This window comes from Dromiciops gliroides, chromosome 6, assembly GCF_019393635.1.
Source record: "Dromiciops gliroides isolate mDroGli1 chromosome 6, mDroGli1.pri, whole genome shotgun sequence".
Lineage (NCBI taxonomy): Eukaryota > Metazoa > Chordata > Mammalia > Microbiotheria > Microbiotheriidae > Dromiciops > Dromiciops gliroides.
Genome location: NC_057866.1, coordinates 9,933,741 through 9,955,170, shown reverse-complemented (window position 1 = coordinate 9,955,170; position 21,430 = coordinate 9,933,741). Strand labels below are relative to the sequence as shown.

General features: G+C 40.0%; 1 protein-coding gene across 1 annotated transcript in view; it reads left to right on the top strand.

Annotated features, from left to right (window-relative positions):
• The first annotated feature begins 1,680 nt into the window (after positions 1-1,680).
• LOC122731790 (solute carrier family 22 member 20-like) overlaps positions 1,681-21,430 on the top strand; it is a 39,654-nt gene continuing 19,904 nt past the window's right edge. The window contains exons 1-5 of the mRNA XM_043972064.1: positions 1,681-2,034; positions 14,577-14,680; positions 18,277-18,431; positions 18,667-18,868; positions 20,165-20,291. Coding sequence (XP_043827999.1) covers positions 1,681-2,034; positions 14,577-14,680; positions 18,277-18,431; positions 18,667-18,868; positions 20,165-20,291 — 942 coding nt within the window. The remainder of the gene's footprint in view (positions 2,035-14,576; positions 14,681-18,276; positions 18,432-18,666; positions 18,869-20,164; positions 20,292-21,430) is intronic.

Here is a 21,430-nt window from a genome sequence, read left to right as displayed (position 1 = left end):
TACCTTCCTTCATAGGTCCTTTGTGTTTCAAAATTACTTGTTTGCTCACAGTTGTTCTTGGAACAATATTGCAGTTACTGTGTACAATGTTCCCTTGGTTCTGCTCATTTCACTCTTCATTATTTCATGTAAGTCCCCCCATAGTTTTTTTTCTTTTCTGGTGAGGCAATGAGGGTTAAGTGACTTGCCCAGGGTCACACAGCTAGTAAATGTCAAGTGTCTGAGTGAGGTTGGATTTGAACTCAGGTCCTCCTGAATCAAGGGCTAGTGCTTTATCCCCCTCCTATGTTTTTCTAAAATCAACCAGTTCATAATTTCTTACAGCACTGTACTATTCCATCACAATCATATACCACAGTTTGTTTAGCCATTGTGCCATCCAGATTCCACAGTTCTTTTTTTTCTGGATTTGTGATAAAATAATGGAATTTGGCAGATGCCCAGGGGCCCCACCTGATTGACTTAGTATTGTTTGATTTGGATGAGAATGAGAAACTGACTAAGTACCTACCTGGGGATAATTGGATGGAAGCCATACCTGGCTAACCCTGAGTTAAGCTGCGCTTCTTTCCAACTTTTTGTTCTTTTCATCTTCCTTGATCTTACCAACTAATTTGGTGTTTTTTGTTTATTTGTTTTTGTTTTTGTGGGGCAGTGAGGGTTAAGTGACTTGCCCAGGGTCAAGTGTCTGAGGCTGGATTTGAATTCAGGTCTTCCTGAATCTAGGGCTGGTGCTTTATCCACTGAGCCACCTAGCTGCACCCCCCCCCACTTTCACCAACTAATTTGACCCAGTTCTTTGTATAATGAGAGGCTGATGTGTATTTGTGCTTTGTAGCTGGTGTGAATTGTTTGAGTTTGTGTACATCTCTTTTGTCTCTCCAGCTTCTCCCATCTTAAAGTCTCTGACTTTTTCATTTTTATTTCAATCTTTGTTGATAGTATTTTTTATTATTATTATTATTATTGTTATTATTTTTGTGGGATAATGAGGGTTAAGTGACTTTCTCAGGGTCACACAGCTAGTAAGTGTCAAGTGTCTGAGGTCAGATTTGAACTCAGGTCCTCCTGAATCCAGGGCCAGTGCTTTATCCACTGTGCCACCTAGCTGCCCCTGTTGATAGTATTTTAAAGATGCTCATTATTCTATGTAGGGCAAACTTTAGGGTTTTGCTGAAGTTGGGGAAGGGTGGGAATGAGGTAGGAGTCCTGCTTCCCAGGCATTTAGCCATCTTGACAGGAACAACTAGGGGGAGAATTATTAACCTAAAAAGGGAAAGAAGCAATTATAAAAAATAAAAGATAAAAATCCAATTATATGAAATTTAAAAGCTTTTGTAAGAACAAAATTAATACAAAAACAAAGCTGTCAATTGGAAAAAAGATCTTGAAACAACTATCTCTTATAAGGGCCTGGTGTTTAAGATATACAAGGCATACCTCAGAGATATTGCAGGTTCAGATCTAGACCAGTGCATGTATAAGTTATGTTTGCACTCAGTTTCCCAATTCCAAGTTGTAACCATGATGAGGTCAAGCAAAATGCCAAAGGGCTGTTTACTAAGATCAAATTAGGGGTAGGAGGCAGTCAGTCTAAGAGACTGAAGTTGTAACTGACTACTTCCAGAGGTGTGCAGAATCAGGATGGGATTTTCTGAGTTACTTGGCACCATTGGGGGCATGGGATACTACCAGGTCATGCAGATTATATTGACCTTTCTTTGTGGAGTCCTGTTGGCCTGCCACAATTTCCAACAGAACTTTGCTGCAGGGGTGCCAGAGCACCATTGCTGGTTCCAGAACCAGACGGGTGCTGAGTCTCTCTCTCTGGGAGATGATAGGAATGGGGACCTGCTGAAAGTGTCTATTCCCATGGACAAGGAAGGGAAGCCAGAAAGATGCCTCAGGTTCACTGAACCTCAGTGGCATCTTCTGAATCACAATGCCACAGAGGAGCTGAAGCTGGAAACTGAGGGCTGCCTGGATGGATGGGTCTATGACCAGAATGTTTTCCTTTCTTCCATTGTTATTGAGGTCAGTAGAAAGTCAGATGTGAATGAGTGGCGATTTTGCCAAATTCTCCATTCTCCTCTTTCCCCTTGGACCTTGCAAATAATACTCTAAAATGACTCTCCGCCTTTCCCAGGAAAAGCAGGACAAGGAATTTTAGAGACTTCTGGCAAATTGCTTTTAGTCTGAATTAACTTTCTTTTTGTTTTGCAGGGCAATGAGGGTTAAGTGACTTGCCCAGGGTCACACAGTTAGTAAGTGTCAAGTGTCTGAATCTGGACTCAGGTCCTCCTGAATCCAGGGCCAGTGCTTTATCCACCGTGCCCCCTAGCTGCCCCCTGCATTAACTTTCTAATGTGAGTGACTCTCTTCTCCATCCCTAGGTGAGCCCAGCTGCAATGAGAAAGTCTGGCAGAGCGACAATTTCTCAAAGATAGTATGAAGTCCTCTGAATGTTTTGTATCATGTCTGATGGACTCTGTGTGTTGAACATTAAACATAAAATACTTTTAGGATTAGGGTGATTAGTAACAAGGACATTGTCAATAAGAACTGACATTTCTATAGGGCTGTATAGACATCTCATTTGAAGTGAGTGCTACAGATATTGAATGTACCCATTTCATAAATCAGAAAACTGAGGCTCAGCAAGGTTAGGTATTTAATAAATATTTGTTCCTTTCCCCTTTGGAGTCATACAACCTGAGTGAGACCTGCTTCTCACTATCTGTAGGACCCTGGGCAAGGTCATGTAAGCTCTCTGGGCCTCAATTTTCAGAACTCTAACATGAAGAGGTTGGACTAGATGGCTTCTGAGAGCTCTCAGAGGTCTAGCCCCATGACCCAATGAATACCCCAAACATATTGCATTAGAAAGAAGGGCCGTTGTTTTAGGGAGACACTTAGGTCCATGAAAAACACTTCAGAGTTTTCCAAAGACCCTGAAGCTCACTCCTTCATCCTGGCCTGATCTTAGCCTCATTCTCTCCATTAGTAGAGTCTATCCAAATTATAAAATGCTCATGACCAAGCACGGTAGGTTGCCTCTGCAACTGTTTTTCATAGTTGAGGCAATGGATATCCTTCATCTACTTGGTTTTTCTTGTTTGATCTTACTTGTTCAGGAATGTGTGTTTTTTCCCTCAAAAGTATTTTATTGGGGCAGCGAGGTGGCGCAGTGGATAGAGCACCAGCCCTGGAGTCAGGAGTACCTATGTTCAAATCCGGCCTCAGACATTTAACACTTACTAGCTGTGTGACCCTGGGCAAGTCACTTAACCCCAATTGCCTCACTAAAAAAAAAAAAAGTATTTTATTATTTTCCAGTTACATGTAGAGATAGTTTGTAATATTTGTTTTTATGAGATTTCTAGTTTCAATTTTTTCTCCCTCCCTTCCCCCTCCCCAAGACAGCTAGCAATCCAATATAGGTTATATATGTACAATCACATTAAACATATTTCTGCATTAGTCATGCTGTTGCAAGAAGAATCAGAGCAAAACCAAAAAACCTCAAAAAAGAAAAACAACACAAAAAATAGAGAGAGCATGGTTAAATTGGCATCTAGATTCCACAGTTTTGTGTTTTTTTATTTTCTGGATTTGGAGAGCATTTTCCATCATGAGTCCTTTGGAACTATGTTGGACCATTGTATTGCTGAGAAGAGTCAAGCCCATCACAGTCGATCAACACACAATGTTGTTGATACTGTGTACAATGTTCTCCTGGTTCTGCTCACTTCACTCAGCATCGGTTCCAGTAAGTCCTTCCAGGTTTCTCTGAAATCTGCCTGCTCATTGTTTCTTACAGCACAATAGTATTCCATTACATTCATATATCACAACTTTTTCAGCCATTCCCTAATTGATGGGCATTCCCTCAATTTCCAATTCTTTGCCACCACAAAAAGAGCAGCTATAAATATTTTTGTACATGTGGGTCCTTTTCCCTTTTTTATGATCTCTTTGGGAAAAAGACCTAGTGGTGGTATTGCTTGGTCAAAGGGTATGCACAGTTTTATAGTCCTTTGGGTGTAGTTCCAAATTGCTCTCCAGAATGGTTGGATCGGTTCACAGCTCCACCAACAATGCATTAGTGTTCCAATTTTTCCACAGATTCTCCAACAGCTTCTTCTATTTTCCTTTTTTTCATATTAGCCAATCTGATAGGTATCAGGTGGTACCTCAGAGTTGTTTTAATTTGCATTTCTCTAATCAATAGTGATTTAGAGCATTTTTTTCATATGACAATAGATAGTTTTGATTTCTTCATCAGAAAACTGCCTGTTCATATCTTTCTCAATTGGGGAATGACTTGGATTCTTACAAATTTGATTTAGTTCTCAATATATTTTAGAAATGAGGCCTTTGTCAGAAACACTGACTATAAAAATTGTTTCCCAGCTTTCTGCCTCCCTTCTAATTTTGGATGCATTGCTTCTGTTTGTACAAAACCTTTTTGATTTAATGTTATTAAAATCATCCATTTTGCATTTCATAATATTCTCTATCTCCTGTTTGGTCATAAACTGTTCTCCTTTCCACAAAGGAATGTATGTTCTATGCCCCAAACCATGAAACAAAGATGAGTAAGACATACACATGGGATTAAATGAGGCTGATTCTTTAGGAGACAAATGGTGGGGACTAGGAGCCATATTGCTCCTCTGTTGGCCAAGAACAAATGATCAGCCTGTATCAGGAATGGGATTGGAGTATAACTAGAAAGAAGAGCCAGATTTCTCTGTGAGGCAGGTGGAAAAACCTATGCCAGGACCAAAGTAAACTGGTGATTGGAAAGAAATCTATGGAGCAGAGAGGGCTCACTAAGAATTGTGTGACTTGCAGTGGACCAAGCTGAACTTAGTATTTAGGCTACGTGGCTATAATTGCCTCTATATGTGTTACTGGATGAACACTTCCCAAGACTGTTGGAAAGGGGATTCCTGTGTCAGTTTCTGAGGTCCCTTCTAGCTCAGAGATCCTGTGATTCTATGTTCTCATGCATGTGAGTGAATTCATGACCTGAGTGGATGTTAGTGCCTAGGGACATAATAAGTTGAAGTATTCATTTTTTAAATCCACACATGTTTGCTGCTTTGGGGATATATGCATGTTAAAGTTCTTGGAGAGTTCCAGGGAAGGAAGTGAGCCAACTTGGAAGTGCCAGGTAGGCTGGTTAGGTATCATATGTGGGTTTTCTGTGGTCCTATTTTTGGGAATCTTGGAATGGTCCTGATAGCACATTGTATTCTTATCATCAAAGATTCCCACTGTGGAGGGGCGGCTAGATAGCACAGTGGATAAAGCACCGGCCCTGGAGTCAGGAGTACCTGAGTTCAAATCCTGCCTCAGACACTTGACACTTACTAGCTGTGTGACCCTGGGCAAGTCACTTAACCCCTATTGCCCCGCAAAAAAAAAAAGAAAAGAAAAAAAAAGATTCCCACTGTGTCTGAATGTATAAGACATGACATATAGGGCAAGTGAATGATTGTTTTTCTTTACTAACATAACCCTGACCACCTTGGGCCATATTTCCTCAGAGCAAGAACGTTAATTTCCTTCCGGCATATCCACTACTGTCGATTTTCAGAGGCTTTTGTCTTTGTACACAGGTTCAGTATTTACCAAAGCCAAACAAAACCCAAACCAGATTTTTTTTTTTTTTGTGGGGCAATGGGGGTTAAGTGACTTGGCCAGGGTCACATAGCTAGTAAGTGTCAAGTGTCTGAGGCTGGATTTGAACTCAGGTCCTCCTGAATCCAGGGCTGGTGCTTTGCTTTATCCACTGCATCACCTAGCTGCCCCCCCCAAACCATAAAATTTGCTTGAACCAAGGCAGAGTGAAGTAGACAGAACCAAAGGAACAACATACACGGTGATTGTAACATTATAATTTAAAAGATCACTAAGAAGAAGCCAAATTCTGAGCAAATGATACACCCATAATGGTCTGGAACAATAGACAAACATATCTTCCTTCCGTTGGTAGAAAGGTAGTGTACCATGGGAGCAGAATGTCATACACCACTTGGCTACCCATTGCTCTTAATTTTTTTTTTCTTGGGCCATGAGGGTTAAGTGACTTCTGGATTTGAACTCAGGTCCTCCTGAATCCAGGGCCAGTGCTTCATCCACTGAGCCACCTAGCTGCCCCTGCAACTGTGAATGTGAATGGCGAGAAAGGGATTAGGTTCATAGATTAAATCAGTTCCTGTATAACAAGTCCCATTTCCAAGGCCAGGCACCCTGGCTTCTCAGGGCTTTCTTGCCAGGCTGGCTCGCTGCAACATACTGTATGATATGATTATGGATTTGAGTCAGATTAAACTCTGAGGATGGGGTTTGGAAGGTACCCAGCCCTGCCCCAGTATAGTTTGTTTAGAAGTTTATTGCTTGTCAAATTCTCCCTGTCTCCTTTAAATTTTATTGCCAATTAACAGTATTTTTACTTCTGCTCAGTCTCCCCACTTGTCAGCTACATATTAGTTTTGTCTGCAATCCATCATGTGTCAGAACCCCAGTCAGTGGGTCAGGGAGTTTGCCCACCAATTCAATACTCGGGACTCAAGATGAAAGCACGGGGCTCGGCACAGGATGCAGCCATTGAGTTGAGACCAGATGTTAAGTGACATTGTCTCTTTTTCTCAGAGCAGAATCCCCTTGACCCTAGGGTCCCAACAATGGATTATTCTTTTCTTCCCAACAGAACCGAAGATAAATTTTAACCCTGTCATCCTTATCTTTAGAGACAGGGGCCTGGAGAGGGGAGTCAGTGGGAACTGTGAGATGTGAAACATCTGACTCTCACTCCCCTGTTTCCTTTTCCTTTGGTTTGACCTTGTTCCCCCTCCCCTTTTCCCCCTTGTTCCTGGAACACGTATGCATGTCTTCATACATTGATCACGAGCTGAACACGCACCCTGGGTGAGACAGGATTGGATGTTAGATTGTGAGCTCATCCACCCTAGGTGTACGTGGGGACAGTCCTTTTCAAGATTACTATAAAAACCTAGAGGATTGGGCATATCTTTGCAAGACTTCAATGTGTAATTGGGTTTTGCCCGTCCTCATGAGGATGTAATAAATCTGTCTCTGCTTGACTTGGTGGTCTCCTCGAGTTATTTGGGTAAACTGAGGCAGTTTGCTCCAAACAATACCATCTGGGATCTTGGCTCTAAGGTCACCATAGCTCCCTTTTGGGTCTGGTGGAGATTATTGCCTACACCTGAAACTGAAAAGGCCAAACAAAAGAGAACAAATAGTAGCTAGGTGGTGCAGTGGATAAAGCATCGGCCCTGGATTCAGGAAGGCCTGAGTTCAAATCCGGCTTCAGACACTTGACACTTACTTGCCATGTGACCCTGGGCAAGTCACTTAACCCTCATTGCCCCATGCAAAAAAAAAAAAGAGAGAGAGAGAACAAATAGAGACCTCAGACCCATTCCTCAGAGTTTGCAGGTAAAAAGAGAGCAGAGAAGGAATCCCTTCTCCCTTTACTAGTTCATTCCAATATTCAGAGATGAGCCAGAGCAAGCAAATGGAAATGGGTTTGAGGACTCACAAAAGGTTCATTGGTAGATTTTAGGGGGAGTGTGGGGTCCATGACTTTGGATGGGAAAAAGCTATATTTTAATTTTCACTCTCCTCTAACTGAAATTATTTCCTTCAATTTCTTAAAAACATTATTCCGAAAAGGGATCTGTTAGCTTCACTAGATTGCCAAAGTGATCCATGATGGCAGAAAAGCTTAGCACCACCATTCTGTTTGTTTGTTTATTTTTTGTTTACTTTTATTTATTTATTTATTCATCCACTCATTATGTATGTATGTATGTATTGTTAAGGGCTAAAATTCTAGCTAGTCTGTCTAAAATATTTAATGAGTGGTCGCCAATAAATTATAAGCTTTAGCAAGAGTTAGATTTTTAAGCATTTATTAAGGAGAATAAGAATTTGGTAAAGAGAGAGAGAAAAAGGCCTAGATTCCTATCTATTAAAGGGAGAGCACATTTCTAGCTCCGCTCTCCACCAGAGTCCAGAGGAAAGAGCCCCAGAGTCAGCGCCAGTCTCTTCCTTCCTCCTCCCACTAGTCCGTGTCACTTCCTCCCGCCAAAGAAAAGGCTCCTGGTCTTGCCCTCAAAGACCTTCGCTTCATGGGCAGAACTCTTCTACAGTAAGTATCCAGCAGGTGGCATCATTCCAATCGTTACAGTATGTATTCATTCATTCATTCATTTGTTTATTTATTTTAACTCTCTGAATGTGTTGTGTCAGATCTATTGTATACTTTTAAAAAGCAAGTTGTAACTGCGGAGTATAGATGCTGAATGAACCATACTATTTCTTTTGTTTTTGATGCTGTTGTTTTTTTCTATTTTGAGGTTTTTCATCATTGCTCTGATTTTTTCTCTTATAACATGACTAATGCAGAAATAGGATTAATGTTATTATGTGTGTGTGTGTATATATATATATATATATATATATATATATATATATATATATATATATATATAAAACCTATATCAGATTACCTGCTGTCTAGGAGAGGGAGGGAGAAAAATCTGAAATTGTAAAGCTTGTATAAACAAAAGTTGAGGACTATCTTTACATGTAATGGAAAAAAATAAAATACTTTATTAATTAAAAAAAAAAAGCAAGTTGTACATGATAGAGATTCATGGTTTCATGTACAAGCCTTCTTATTCCATACTTGGGAATGCTCTCTCTTTTTCAGGGGTGTTTGTTAAGGGCTGTAATGATTGGAATGATGCCACCTACTGGATACTTGCTGTGGGAAAGCTCCGCCATGAGGAAAATGCCTCAGAGGGCAAGGCCATGTGGCTTTTCCTTGGCGTCAGGAAATGACGTTTGCTCATGGGTGCTGTCTATCAAGGCTACCAGCCAATCAACTTGAGGAGCCTCCTATTTTCTGGGAGGAGACAGGAAGGAGGAAAGAGAGCCTGTGCGGAGAGCTCTCGCTCTCTTTTGGGTTCCTGACTTGATGGTGGTGGTGGCGGCAGAGGACTTCACAGGAAATTTAAGGAAAGATAGGAATGCCAGGCTGTTGGAATTCTGTTCTCAATCTTTTTCTTTCTATTTTTCAATAAACCCTTAAAAACCTAAACTCGTTTTATCAGTGATTTCAGTCAGTTTCCCCCAAAATTGGGGGAACAGATTAGAATCCACATTTAGAATCTTAAATTACACAGGGCAAAATAAAAATAAAAATAAGATGCCAGAACATACTTTGTACCCCTTACAAGGGCTACATAAATGTTCGCCATTGTCCTCCCTTTGTGTGTCCCTGGTCCTCCAATGCAAGGAGATCCCCTTAAGGTACCTGTCCTGGACATGCCACTGCCCTGACTCCATCTTCTCCTGTCCTCCTGCTGCTTGTCACCACCCTGAGCTCCCCATTGAATCTTTCTCTTCCCTCTCATTGAATCTGACTTGTCCTAAGACAAATGTAAGTTTGACGAAAGGAAAAGTCTCATGTTCTCTGGGGTCCCAGGCCAGATAGATTGGCTCTGGGATCATCAATGATCACCAATGACCAGAAGGCGCTGCTAGTGGTGTTGGGAGAGATCTAGGGACCCAACATCACCCTGAAAGTGAAAGGGCCGCATCAGAATCAGTGAAGGAGTGAGAGAGGCAGCAAGGCAGAAGATTGGGATGCCCAACTGGGGTGGCACAAGAGTGGGACAGGCTTCCTCAGGCGGAAGGACCCCTATTCTGGAGAAAGGAGACTCTTGGAAAAAGAAGAAATAGCTCACTCCATGGCTACCTCTGGGTAACAGTAGAGGGTTAAAGTAAACTGGGCAATTAGAATTGCTTTGCTCCCCACTGTTTAAGTTATTTGGACAGATCCATTTGAATGTTGAAATGTCTTTTTTTTTTAAATTAATAAAGTATTTTATTTTTTTCTGTTACATGTAAAGATAGTTCTCAACTTTTGTTTATACAAGCCTTACAATTTCTGATTTTTTTCCCTCCCTCTCCTAGACAGCAGGTAATCTGATATAGGTTATATATATATACACACACATAATAACATTAATCCTATTTCTGCATTAATCATGTTATAAGAGAAAAAAATCAGAGCAATGATGAAAAACCTCAAAATAGAAAAAAACAACAGCATCAAAAACAAAAGAAATAGTATGGTCCATTCGGCATCTATACTCCACAGTTCTTTTTTTTTCTTGGATTTGGAGATCCTCTTCCATCATGAGTCCCTGGAACTCTTCTGTACCATTGCATTGGTGAGAAGAATATAGTCCATCACAGTAGGTCAACACTCAATGTTCATGATAACTGGGTACAATGTTCTGGTTCTGCTCATCTCACTCATCATCAGTCCATGCAAGAGCCTCCAGGTTTCTCTGAACTCCTCCTGCTCATTGTTTCTTACAGCACAATAGTATTCCATTGTATTCATATACCACAACTTGTCCAGCCATTCCCCAATTGATGGGCACCCCCTCAACTTCCAATTCCTTGCCACCACGTAAAGAGCATCTATAAATATTTTTGTACATGTGGGTCCCTTTCCCCTTTCCATGTTGAAATGTCTTTCTGACAAGCCTTAATTAAGTTCCCTTTTGAAGGGAACTAATTGGTAATTAGGGTTATTGGGCTATAAGAAATGACAAGCAAGATGACTTCAAAAAGGCCTGGTAAGACTTGTATGAACTGATGTATAGTGAAGTGAGCAGAACCAAGAGAACATTATGCACAGAGACAGCAATATTGTTTGATGAAGAACTGTGAATGACTTGACTTTTCTCAACAATACAATGATCCAAGGCAATCCCAAAGGACTATTTTTTTTTAAGTGCAAATGATGTTTTATTTAATTGAAGCTCATTTTACAGAAAATATGGCATAAAAGACATTAATTATATTAAACAAGGAAAATTTGTATCGCACCGCATTGAATGTAATGACAAGAGAAAAATACTTAGTATTTGCCTTGATTTTTTTTTAACATATAAGGTATTTTATTTTTTCCGTTACATGTAAAGATAGTTCTCAACTTTTGTTTATACAAGCTTTCCAATTTCAGATTTTTCTCCCTCCCTCCCCTCCCTCCCCCTTCCCCTAGACAGCAGGTAATCTGATATAGGTTATATCTATATATCTATATACATATACATATAGATATATATATATCTATACACACACACATATATATACACATAATAACATTAATCCTATTTCTGCATTAATCCTGTTATAAGAGAAAAAATCAGAGCAGTAATGCAAAACCTCAAAATAGAAAAAAAAAACCAGCACCCAAAACAAAAGAAATAGTATGGTTCAATCAGCATCTATACTCCACAGTTCTTTTTTTTTTTCTTGGATTTGGAGATTCTCTTCTATCATGAGTTCCCTGGAACTCTTCTGTACCATTGCATTGGTGAGAAGAATATAGTCCATCACAGTAGGTCAACACTCAATGTTGATGATACTGTGTACAATGTTCTTCTGGTTCTGCTCATCTCACTCATCATCAGCTCACATAAGACCCTCCAGGTTTCTCTGAACTCCTCCTGCTCATCATTTCTTACAGCACAATAGTATTCCATTGTATTCATATACCACACCTTGTCCAGCCATTCCCCAATGGATGGGCACCCCCTCAACTTCCAATTCCTTCCTACCACGTAAAGAGCAGCTATAAATATTCCCAAAGGACTATTGATGAAACATACTATCTACCTCCAAAGAAAGAACTGATATTGATGGAACAGACCAAAGCATGCTATTTTTCACTTTCATTTTTTTCTTTTAATCAAGTTTTCTTGTACAAAATGACAAATATGGTCATGTTTTACATAATCATACATGTATAACCCACATCTGATTGCTTGCTGCCTCAGGGAGGGAGGAGGGGAGGAAGGGAAGGAGGGATAAAAATTGGAACCCCAAACTATAAATAAAAATGTTTATTGCATTAAAAAAGCCCTAATTGATAATCATGAGTATGTCTATGTCTGTGCATCCTGTACGCACACACACACATATGCTTTATATCTGTTTATCAGTTCATGTGGGTTCTTTTTCAATGGGTGAAATAAAGGTTATCCTCTCTCCAACATATCTTTGTTCCCTTGGATGCTTGTATACATAGTTTTTATATTTGTGGCCACCAAAGATGTACTGAATTTGGAGATTTTCCAAATAAGCTCTGGGCATAATAAGGGGTGTAATAAACCAAAAAGAGAAACTGATCTTTTGTGGTCAAGCTCCTCAAATAGAACCTGGTTCTTGTGAGTCCAGAGTTTGGAAGACCCTGGTTTACAGAGGTCATTTCCAGGCCATAATGCATAAAGGACCAAAGGATACGAAAAGACAATTATCTCTTGACAAACAAGTAGAGGGTAGACCCTGTGCACAATACTCCTTTACTTGAATCGGGGTCCATCTTAAGTCGGGGCCAGTTGGTTCTTTTAGGCCTCTAGAGCGTCAGATTCTGCTGGTAGAAGCACACATACTGACATGCCATCCTACTTGCTTGGCTCTAGGTCCCCAACTCTATCGGTTCCTCATTTGTAAAGTGTAACAGTTGGAGTATATGATCTCTAATGTTTCTTTCACTTTGGATTCCATGATTCTTGTGTGTGTGTGTGTGTGTGTGTGTGTGTGTGAGGCAATTGAGGTTAAGTGACTTGCCCAGGGTCACACAGCTAGTACATGTCAAGTGTCTGAGGCCAGATTTGAACTGAGGTCTTCCTGACTCCAGGGCAAGTGCTCTATCCACTGCGCCACCTAGCTGCCCCAAGGATTCCATAATTCTTTTTTTTTTTTTATAGTAGGGCAGTTGGGGTTAAGTGACTTGCCCAGGGTCACATAGCTAGTAAGTGTCTGAGGCTGGATTTGAATTAAGGTCCTCCTGAATCCAGGGCCGGTGCTTTATCCACTGAGCCACCTAGCTTCCCCCCCCCCTCCGCCTTTTTTGATTCTATGATCCTTTTTTTTTTTAAATTAATAAAGTAAGTATTTTATTTTTTTCCCGTTCTATTTAAAGATAGCTCTGAACTTTTGTTTATATAAGCTTTCCAATTTCAGATTTTTCTCCCTCCCTCCCCTAGACAGCAGGTAATCTGATATGTGTTTTATATATATATATATATATATATATATATATATATATATATATATATATACACATAATAACATTAATCCTATTTCTGCATTAGTCATGTTATAAGAGAAAAATCAGAGCAATGACGAAAAACCTCAAAATAGAAAAACAACAGCATCAAAAACAAAAGAAATAGTATGGTTCATTCAGCATCTACTCCACAGTTCTTTTTTTTTTTTTCCTGGATTTGGAGATCCTCTTCTATCATGAGTTCCCTGGAACTCTTCTGTGCCATTGCATTGGTGAGAAGAATATAGTCCATCACAGTAGATCAACACTCAATGTTGATGATACTGTGTACAATGTTCTTCTGGTTCTGCTCATTTCACTCATCATCAGCCCACGCAAGACCCTCCAGGCTTCTCTGAACTCCTGCTCATCGTTTCTTACAGCACAATAATATTCCATTGTATTTATATACCACAACTTGTCCAGCCATTTTCCAATTGACGGGCATCCCCTCAACTTCCAATTCCTTGCCACCACATAAAGAGCAGCTATAAATATTTTTGTACATGTGGGTCCCTTTCCCCTTTCCATGATTTCTTTGGGAAAAAGACCCAAAAGTGGTATTGCTTGGTCAAAGGGTATGCACAGCTTTATTGCCCTTTGGGCATAATTCCATATTGCTCTTCAGAATGGTTGGATCAGTTCACAGCTCCACCAACAATGCATTAGTGTTCCAATTTTCCCACATCTTCTCCAACATTTATTATTTTCCTTTTTTGTAATTTTAGCCAATCTGATTGGTGTCCGGTGGTACCTCAGAGTTGTTTTAATTTGTATCTCTTTGCATCTCTTTGCAAAGATAGCTTTGGTTTCTTCATCAGAAAACTGCCTGTTCATATCCTTTGACCATTTCTCAATTGGGGAATGACTTGGATTCTTATAAATTTGATTTAGTTCCCAATATATTTTAGAAATGAGGCCTTTATCAGAAGTACTGGCCATAAAAATTGTTTCTCAGCTTTCTGCCTCCCTTCTAATTTTGGATGCATTGCTTCTGTTTGTACAAAACCTTTTTAATTTATTGTAACCAAAATCATCCATTTTGCATTTTATAATATACTCTATCTCTTGTTTGGTCATTGATTCCATGATTCTTAATATAATCTAAGATGACATTCACTATTTGGGGCGATCATTTCATGGTGTTCTATTGATCTTGGAGTTCACTGAAATTCTCAGATCTTTTTTCAGATGAATTGCCATCTAGCCAAACTTTCCTTCCATTTGCCTTGTAAAGATAAAGCATAAGATTTTACATTACTCTCTATTAAATTTTGCATGACTAAATTTGTTCCAAATCTAATAAATGGTTAGGTATTCTAGTCTGTCAGGCTTTTCACATGGGGACACATTCTCATTTTTTCTCCCTCCCCCTCCCTCTTAATTCCCCCCTTTCTCTTAGTGGAATCTTGTGTGTGAACGGAAGTCACTGAAATCACTAATTCAGACAATATTCATGGGAGGACAGCAAGCAGGAAGTATTGTTTTTGGCATGCTCTCTGACAGGTAAGTAAAGGACTCAGGTGCAGATAGTTTGCCAATGAATGAAAAAGGACATTTGGAATGAAATAGTGACAGATTTTTGCAAGCTTCTAAAATAAGGGTAACTCAAAGCAAAATCCCATAGGAGGCAGAACTGCGGAATTTTCAGCTTTCTTTTTGTTTTTGTTTTTTGTTTTTTTAGTGAGGCAATTGGGGCCAAGTGACCTGCCCAGGGTCACACAGCTAGTAAGTATTAAGTGTCTGAGGCCGGATTTGAACTCAGGTAGTCCTGACTCCAGGGCCGGTGCTCTATCCACTGTGCCATCTAGCTGCCCCTTCAGCTTTCTTTTTGCTGCTCAATGAGAGAATCTCACACTGTTTCTGGGTGGTACCTTTCAGAAGCCGTTGGATTGCACTCTGGCTGTTTCCTCCCTCAAACTGGCTTGATCATTGCTTTCCAGTATGACCACTGTTGACTGCATACAACAGGTTACAATCTGGACTGTCATGATCCCTATGTGGGCCACAGACAAACCAGAGGTCCAGGAAGGAAAATGTCTAGTATCACTCCACTGTGTGGTGTAGGTTCTTACTCTGTCCAAGGTAGTGTCATTTGGGTCCCAATCACAGTGGGAACCAGGTGGCTGGTTGATTCTGCTCTCTTGCCATTCAATCAAATGTTTGAGGGAAGGACCTAGAGTGAATTTCAAATGTGCAGAACAAAAGTAAGGTTTGTGAGGAGGCTTAAGAACCTCTCAGCTAAGAATTGGCAGCAAGTCCCTCCTTGAAGAAGCTCTAACTCTCCCATATTCCAGAGACTTATTGATGCTGTGAATTTTTCCTTTGCTACTAGATGTAGGACTGAATTCCATTTGGTCACACATGCATACATTCCATACATACACATATACACATATGCATCATTTAGTTCCTTAGCATACATACACATACATGCTTAAATTGCTTATTATTTACCTTGTCTCTGTCACAATTATCATTTAACAAAAGGGTAAACTGAGGCAACATTCTGGGCAAGATAACATTTATTATTAGGGGCATGCTGCCTGCCAATAACAAGTCAGTGGCTTGCTTCCATTAATGCCAAAGACCCCAAGCAGATGGATAGCTTCCTTTTTATAGGTTTTGGAGGGGACGGAACAAAGAATAGAACAGGGTAGGGAATGTCATGTGATTGAGTACAAAATAACTGGTCACAAAGCTGAGGCACAGGGAACGACATGATTGGTGGGGAGTTTGGTAACGACCCTCCTTTTCTCATGAGACTAAGAAGCCCAGGTGTGGAATAGCAGCCCAGACTTTTGGACAGTCAATAGATATCCTTGAAGGATAGCTTGGTTGTAGAGATATTAGGCCAATTACTACTTGGTCTATTTCCAAAGATGATTAGGGAAAAAGGAAAAGAAACTATATGTTCTAAAAATGTTTATAGCAGCTCTCTTTGTGGTGGCAAAGAACTGGAAACTGCCAAGATGTTCATGAACTGGGGAATGATTGAACAAGTTGTGGTATATGGTTATGATGGAATACTACTCTGTATAAGAAATGGTGAGCTTGGGGGCAGCTAGGTGGTGCAGTGGATAAAGCACAGGCCCTGGATTCAGGAGGACCTGAGTTCAAATCTGACCTCAGACCCTTGACACTTACTAGCTGTGTGACCCTGGGCAAGTCACTTAACCCCCATTGCCCCACAAAAACCAAAAACAAACAAACAAAAAAAGAAATGATGAGCTCAATTTTAGAAAAATGTGGAAAGACTTGCACAAAATAATGCAGAATTAAATGAGCAGAACCAAGAGAACATTGTATACGATAACAACAATATTGTTTTAAGAATGACTTTGAGCAAAGTTATTTTGTCTATTATAAATATCCAAAGTAAACATAAAGGACACATGAAGAAAGATGCTATCTGCATTCAGAGAAAGAACTGATCATTAGAAGCAGGTATAGAATAATTGGACACATATACAGACAGATGTATGTATTTGTATACACATACACACATGTATGTGCAAACGTGCATGTCCAGATACACAAATGTATGTGTGTTTATATGTATGCATATACACATATGCTATTTGTTTCTAACAGTAGCCATCTCTAGGGCAGGAGGCAGGGAAGGAAAAAAAAGATAAAAATGTACGTAATAATTTTGTTGTAGAGTTGAAGAGAATAGCAATTGTGTATGGTAGATTGGCAGTTTCATGCACAATTATCTTTTTTTGTGTGCTATGTTATGGAAATGCTTGTTTTATTCCATGAATTAAAAATAAAATTAAAAAACAAAAAAGAGGGGCAGCTAGGTGGCACAGTGGATAAAGCACCAGCCCTGGATTAAGGAGCAGCTGAGTTCAAATCCGACCTCAGACACTTGACACTTACTAGCTGTGTGACCCTGGGCAAGTCACTTAACCCCCACTGCCCCCCACACACAAAAAAGATATTAGGTTTGACTCCCTTGTTTTCACACACATTCCCCAAGGTCAGTGAAATTCCTTGAGGCAAGAAGACTTGGATTTTTAAACTTAACTCATTACAGGCCAGTTGAAGTTTTAACTAAATTCAGAGACAACTATTACTTAAGTAGTTACAGGACAAAAGCAATTGATTGTAAACAGGATCAATAAGTAAATGATGGGGCAGCTAGGTGGTGTAGTGGATAAAGCACTGGCCTTGGATTCAGGAGGACCTGAATTCAAATCCAGCCTCAGACACTTAACTAGCTGTGTGACCCTGGGCAAGTCACTTAACCCTCATTGTCCTGCAAAAACAAAACAAAAAACAAACAAAAAAATAAGTAAATGATATAGGATTAATCTTAATCTTCTCATTTCCTGGAAGGTAAACTGACTTAAATACCCCAGAAATGAGCTAATTTAAGAGCTTGCCAAAAAGACTGAAAGAAATCTTTGAGGGAGAGCAAAACACAAACTCTATCAAGATGTTAATATTTCCTAGTCTAAAAGATTCAATCCAATTAATCTGTTCTCAATTGATCATCATTTACATTTTTTGGGGGGCGGGGCAATGGGGGTTAAGTGACTTGCCCAGGGTCACATAGCTAGTGTCAAGTGTTTGAGGCTGGATTTGAACTCAAGTCCTCCTGAATCCAGGGCCAGTGCTTTATCCATTGCTCCATCTAGCTGCCCCATCATTTGCATTTGATGCATCAATTGATACACATTAATTTTCAATAAGGTCTGAAAAAAGCCTTTTATATCAACTTTTCCCTAATATATTTGCCTTATAGCAAGGGACAAAAGGACTGAATCTCAAATGGTGACTTGTCAGTCATAAATAATAGAGGTACTTTTGGGTAGGGGCTATTGATGGCTAGGATGTTAGCAGTGGTATTTACCAGCTCTGGTTTCTGAAAACCTCCCACATGATGCATTCCCGATTAGGGAAAAGGAAGGAGACAGCCTTATTCTTAGTGTTTTCTTTACCAAAGAGAGAGATGAATCAATTTCTAAATGGGGCAGGACTGAGTGGAGACAGTAGCCCAAGAGTAAAAACAAAGCAGGGGAAAGCAGGGGATGGGTGGGTAAGAAGCAGCAAAAGCTTTGTCAGTGATAACAAGTTTTTTTCTTTGTGGTTAGGTTTGGTCGAAGGACGATGCTGTTGTGGTCCTCTCTGATGGCCACCACTGTTGGTATCTTTGCAGCCTTTGCACCCACCTTTGCTGCTTATGCCACATTGATTTTCCTCAATGGAGCCTCTTTAGCAGGAATCACTCTCACCTGCCTCTGCCTAAGTGAGTACTTATATAGGAAGTCAAAATCCTGGAGCGGAGCAAACCTGAATGAGTGTTGTGAGCCTGGTCAGGCAAGGAACCGGCAAGTTTTGGCAAAGGAAGTCACTCTATTGAAATGGAAATGTTTCTTGTTAAACCATTGGCTGACATCTAATTTGGGCGGGATTCTTGTTAATTTTACTGCTTCATTCTTTCCACATTCCTCACAGTCTCATTTTTTTTTCTTTTCCTTTAGCCTTGGAGTGGACACCTCTCAAGACGCGGATGATGGTGCACACTTGTAATAGCTATGCCTTCTCTGTTGGACAGATGGTGCTGTCTGGGTGGGCCTACCTGGTCCGAGAATGGAACTGGTTGCAATTTTCCACTTCAGTCCCATTTGGGATCATTCTTCTTTATAGCCTGTATGTAAGCAGGACAGAGAGACAATTGGTTAAAAGCCTAGGGGTAAAGGGATAGAGGCTGCCAAGTAGGGGTTTGTGGCAATGAGAAAGGCTGCTTTGCAAAGCTGCTCTGCAGTCCTAAACCCTTCTCCTTGCTCACTCTGTGCTGTATAGAGAAGTTTCTGCTTTGTAATATGGGATGCTGGCATCAGGCCCCAAGAGGGCTGGTCCTGCCTCAGAGGCCATGAGAGCTCCACAGGATTGCTTGGTCAGGTCCAAATGGGTTTCATACATAGTTAAGAATCAATGAATATTTAATGTGTCCCAGATCAGGCCCAGTCAATACTCCCATTGATTTATTTCTCCACCATTGCCTTTAATAAACTTTTTTGTACACCATGTGATTCTTAGGAGGACTCTAAAGGGTCGTTAACCTTAAGCCCTGGGCTCTTGGGAACATTGAGCTGCTATAGTTCCAGGACAATCTTGGGAGTCTGACTCTTAGAGCTCTTAGTTTCTTTCAAAGCTCACTGTTGGTATCAACTTTTTTTTTTTTACATTTAGAATTATATTTTCCAAAATTACATGTAAAATACAAATTTTGACATCAATTAAAAAAAAACCTTTGTGTTCTGCTGCTTCAGAAATTGTCATATGGCATTAGTTGGAAGTTTTTTGGAGTGATTGTATTGTGAATTCCAAGAGCTTACTGCCTTTCCTCCACCATCTTGACTCCTCCCCCAAATTTTTGCGTTCCAAATTCTCTTTCTCCCTTCCTCCCCAATCCCCCCACCCACCCAGAACTCAAGCAATTCAATATAAGCTATACATAAGCAGTCATGAAAAACATTTCCACATTAGCCAGGTTGTGAAAGAAAACAGACAAAAACAAAACTTCAGATAAAGGAACTAACAGAAAAAAAATTGTGCTTCAATTTGTATTCAGATACCATCAGTTCTCTCTATGTAGATGGACTGCATTTTTCATAAACCTTCAGAGTTGTCTTGGATCATTGCATTGCTGAAAATAACCAAGTCATTCACAGCAGATCATCTCACAATATTGCTGTTATTTTCTATACAGTACATTTCACTTTGCATCAGCTCATGCAGTCATTCTAGCTCATAGTCTGTACTTGACCTGTGGTAGAACATTCTGAGCTCATATTGGTCTGATGACCCACAGTTGAACCCACTGTAACTTGACTCTAACATGGTGATGTCACTTTGGTCCTCTTCGAGAATGAAGGAGGACAACTGATTAACCATCTCTAGCTGATTTAGGGACAGGGCTGTCTTGCTTTATTTGGGTCCCATCCTCAGGGCTTTTCCTTTCTCTCGTTTCTGTATCAGGGTTCTCCAAGAATCTGCTTGCTGGCTAATCATCCATAACAAACTTCATGTGGCTGTGAAGACTCTTCAGAGGGTGGCTCGGATAAATGGGAAGAAGGAGCAGGGGAGAACACTTAATCCAGAAGTAAGACTAAGGGCAATCTTCACTGCACCCCTAATCTTATTCCCACGATCATATAGTCTTTGGGGAGTTGGTTTTTACATTCTGTTTTCTTCTTTTTAAAATTTTTATTCATTTTAATTTTAAGTACAAAATAAGAAAAGAAAAAAAAAAGAACATTGCCATGTACACAGAAGAACCTAGGAGAGAATTAAATATAAAACACTAAATTTCCATTTCAAGAAAACCTTTATAACAAATACTACACATTGGTTTTTTTGTTTTGTTTGTTTTTGTTTTTTGTTTTTAAGTTTTTTGCAGGGCAATGGGGGTTAAGTGACTTGCCCAGGGTCACACAGCTAGTAAGTGTTAAGTGTCTGAGGCCAGATTTGAACTCAGGTACTCCTGAATCCAGGGCCTGTGCTCTATCCACTGCGCCACCTAGCTGCCCCTACACATTGTTTCCCAAGCTATGCAGCTCTTCTTTGCTTCCTTTTCACTTTTCTTTTGTTCTCTGCTGTGCACTTTTTACTTTATTCTCTGCCTCCCCCAAGAAGGCTACAATTAAACATGGATATACACACACACAATATACATACATATACACATATGTACACATATACATAAATATCTATAAACACGCACATATACACGCACATCCTCATACACATATATGTTAGACCATACTATGCTTATTTCCACCTGTCATCTGTTTCTCTGAAGGTGGATAATATCTTCCTTCACAAGTCCAAATCTTTCCATGGTTTTCTAGACCAACCAGCTCATCACTTCCTACACCACCACAATATTCCCACCCAATCACATCCTATATGAGAGATTGTCTGTGAAAATGTTACCCAATTGTCTGCATTCCTTCTATTCTTGGCTATGTTAGTTTTATTTATATAAGAAAAATTTAATTTAAATGATCAAAATTATCCATTTTATACTTTAACAATGCTCTCACCTTATAATATAGTTTTGTTTTTTTTTTGGAAGCAGAATTATTCTAACTTCTTGGAAGTCGAACTCAAGAATGTGCTTAAACCAAGACTAGGGCTGGACATGAATCCCCTGGGCTCTGGGCTCCCCATGGGCCAACACGATGAGTCTGCTTCACCTCCCATTAGAATGAGCTTCTGGGTTGTATTCTGGGGTCTAGA